Genomic DNA, 2,147 nt, shown 5'->3' on the forward strand with positions numbered 1-2,147 from the left:
ACCCCCCTCCGCGGGGGCCCAGCCTCTGGGAAGAGGTGGGGCTTCTGCCCGGGTGTCCCCCGAGCTCGTGCCAGACTGCCGGAGGGGGCACCGGGGCAGAAGCAGGAGGCCCTCGCCAGAGGTGTGGCAGCGGCTCCCAGGAGGGTCCCAGGAAGTGACATCTGGGCGTGGGTTCCTTGTTGCATCCGGTGTGTCCAGAGGCAGGACTCCTACATCACTGCTGACTCCAAGGATGTGTCCAGAAGGGTCACCTTGCGCCAACTGCAGCCAGCCTGGCGGTCACCGCAGCAGCCGGGGCGGCAGCGCCCAGGCACACGGCAGCAGGAGCAGGGGCAGCGAGGCGCAGGTGGCCGCCGCACCCCCGCAGTCCTGGGCGTTCTCCTGCGGAGCCAGAGCAGAAGCAAGGGCTGGCACCAGGCGGGGAGCGGCCAGGGCCGCTGCGGGAGGGAAGGCCAGGTCCCCCCCTGCCAGCCATCAGCAAGGCTGGGGGAGAACCAACTCGGGCGTCTCTGGTGTGGTTGTGGGGCGGTCATTCGCGGCTCAGCTGACCTGGGTGGCAGGTGTGTGGCCAGCTGGGCCGGATGCCACCTGCGTGATCTGTCCTCCATTCCTCAGGTCACAGGACCTGGGAGGGCGCCCCGGGGGCTGTGGCTGAGGGAGCACTGGGGCCCCAGCCTGCGTGTGTAGGCCCGAGTCTGGCAGACCGGCCTCATGGCTGGGACTGCAGGGGGGGGGCTCCGAGCAGCCCGGCCTCCTACTCCCTGCGCCTGGAGATAGTGCAGACCCCGGGCTGTGGGCTCTGTGGGCCGCAAGTCCCAGCTCCCGGATGCTGACAGACTGGCCGTGAAGCCCGGGTTTGCACAGCCCTTCCTCAGGCGCCGTGACTTGCTAGCGTGGCTCGTGGGGCGCTCCGGAAGGCACTGTATCCCTGCCCCCAGTTTGTCATGAAAAGCATGACCAAGCACAGGTGGAGGAGATGGCAGGGCCAGGCATGGCCCCGGGCGGGCGGCTGCACAGGCCGGGAGCTCTCCAGACCCCACTTAGGCTTAATGAGGTTCCAGTAGGCCAGGACTGATGAACGCAGCCCCTCCCTTCATGCCCAAGACCAGCCAGCCCCATCCTGAAGCCACCAAGGGCCCCCAGCCACACCCGCATGCAGACAGCCCATTCCTAGGGGCTAGAAGCGCTAAGGCCATAGAACCCAGGGTGCTGGGAGTCACCGCTCAGGCGTCAGGGTTCTAGGAGTTGTGTGCAGGGCCGGGAGGACACGGCTACTGCTGCTGCGTCACAGCCTCACGGACACAGGCCACATGTGCACCAGGTGGCCCACGGATGCATGGTCCGGGGGTGTTGTGAGCACCCAGCGCACTCTGGCCTGTGGTGGTGCATGCAGCCCTGGCCCCCAGCCCCCGCCCGGGCCCTCACCTCTGGATGGAAGGCGTGGCAGGAATCCGGGCGACGCCGCACCTTCTGGGAGCGCATGCGGTCACACTTGACAGAGGCATTATGTGCGGGGCTCACGTCAAGGCCAACAGCTGCCAGCCAGAGCCAGTCTGGGCGGGACGGGGCTCCAGCGCCCAGGAGGGGTCTGGGAGGCAGGCTGGCCCGCACCTGCTGTCTGGGCCCGCAGTGACGCCCTCCCGCCGCGCCCCGCCAGGCCTGGAAGGATATACTTGACTTCCGTGGCCGCCTGCATGACGGGCGGGAAGATGCTGCAGTCGCAGGTGGGGTCTGTCACCAGGAGGAGGAGGTTGCTGTCCGGGATCTTCTGCATCACAAACATCCTGCAGCAGCGAGGGCAGGGCCATGGGCCTCCCTGTGGCAGGCTTGGCAGCTACCACGAGAGGGCTTCCGGGAAAGGCAGTCTGCAGACGCGGGTACCGAGCAGGGGGCGGGGCCGGGACCAGAGCAGCTACTGGAGTTACACGCTCAGCAGGGTTGGGGTCTACACCGCGAGCCTTTGCAGCCGCATTCCTCCCTCCCAGCAGCTGCAGGAGGTGAGGACACGGGCATGAACGTCGCTATGAGTCTATGCAGGGACAACAGGCGTAAACCAGGGCTGCCTGAGCGGGTGAGGCTGCGGGGCTGTCCATGCTGTGGGTGGGCGGCGGGGCAGGTGGCGAGGGGAAGACGCAGTGCTCAGGCTA

General features: G+C 67.8%; 1 protein-coding gene across 1 annotated transcript in view; it reads right to left on the reverse strand.

Moving 5' to 3' along the window:
* Positions 1-11: 11 nt before the first annotated feature.
* Positions 12-2,147, reverse strand: part of CACNA2D4 (calcium voltage-gated channel auxiliary subunit alpha2delta 4) — a 160,946-nt gene continuing 158,810 nt past the window's right edge. Inside the window, exons 37-39 of the mRNA XM_006163246.3 lie at positions 1,672-1,784; positions 1,426-1,508; positions 12-381 (exon numbers count right to left, since the gene is read on the reverse strand). Of these exons, the coding sequence (XP_006163308.1) occupies positions 280-381; positions 1,426-1,508; positions 1,672-1,784 (298 nt within the window). The 3' untranslated portion in view covers positions 12-279. The remainder of the gene's footprint in view (positions 382-1,425; positions 1,509-1,671; positions 1,785-2,147) is intronic.

This window comes from Tupaia chinensis, unplaced genomic scaffold, assembly GCF_000334495.1.
Source record: "Tupaia chinensis unplaced genomic scaffold, TupChi_1.0 Scaffold141530_1, whole genome shotgun sequence".
Taxonomy (NCBI): Eukaryota; Metazoa; Chordata; class Mammalia; order Scandentia; family Tupaiidae; genus Tupaia; species Tupaia belangeri.